Genomic DNA, 388 nt, shown 5'->3' with positions numbered 1-388 from the left:
CGACAAGCCGCCTATCGAGATCGATTTCACGCCTCCGTTCGCGCGAATCGACATGATCAAGGGACTGGAGGACATGGCCGATCTCAACATACCGGAGGAGGATCTGTCGACTGACGATGCCAACGAGTACCTGATGGAGGCCTGTGCCAGGTACGACATTACGTGCCCGCTTCCACACACGACGGCACGGCTGCTGGACAAGCTTGTCGGGCACTTCTTGGAGGAGACATGCGTGAACCCGACGTTCATCATCAACCATCCGGAGATCATGAGCCCGCTGGCCAAGTCCCACAGGGACGAGGCCCGGCCTGGACTGACCGAAAGGTTTGAGCTGTTCATCAACAAGCATGAGGTGTGCAATGCCTACACGGAGCTGAATGACCCCGTC

General features: G+C 58.0%; 1 protein-coding gene across 1 annotated transcript; it reads left to right on the top strand.

Moving 5' to 3' along the window:
* Nucleotides 1-13: 13 nt before the first annotated feature.
* On the top strand, nt 14-385 carry LOC119345083 (lysine--tRNA ligase-like; the record flags this gene model as incomplete). The annotated part of the gene is made up of 1 exon (XM_037615310.1): nt 14-385. A coding segment is annotated over one exon (372 nt), but the record flags the coding sequence as incomplete, so codon positions are not given.
* Nucleotides 386-388: the final 3 nt, after the last annotated feature.

This window comes from Triticum dicoccoides, unplaced genomic scaffold (genome assembly GCF_002162155.2).
Source record: "Triticum dicoccoides isolate Atlit2015 ecotype Zavitan unplaced genomic scaffold, WEW_v2.0 scaffold204186, whole genome shotgun sequence".
Classification (NCBI taxonomy): domain Eukaryota; kingdom Viridiplantae; phylum Streptophyta; class Magnoliopsida; order Poales; family Poaceae; genus Triticum; species Triticum dicoccoides.
This window is presented reverse-complemented; position numbering and strand designations above follow the sequence as displayed.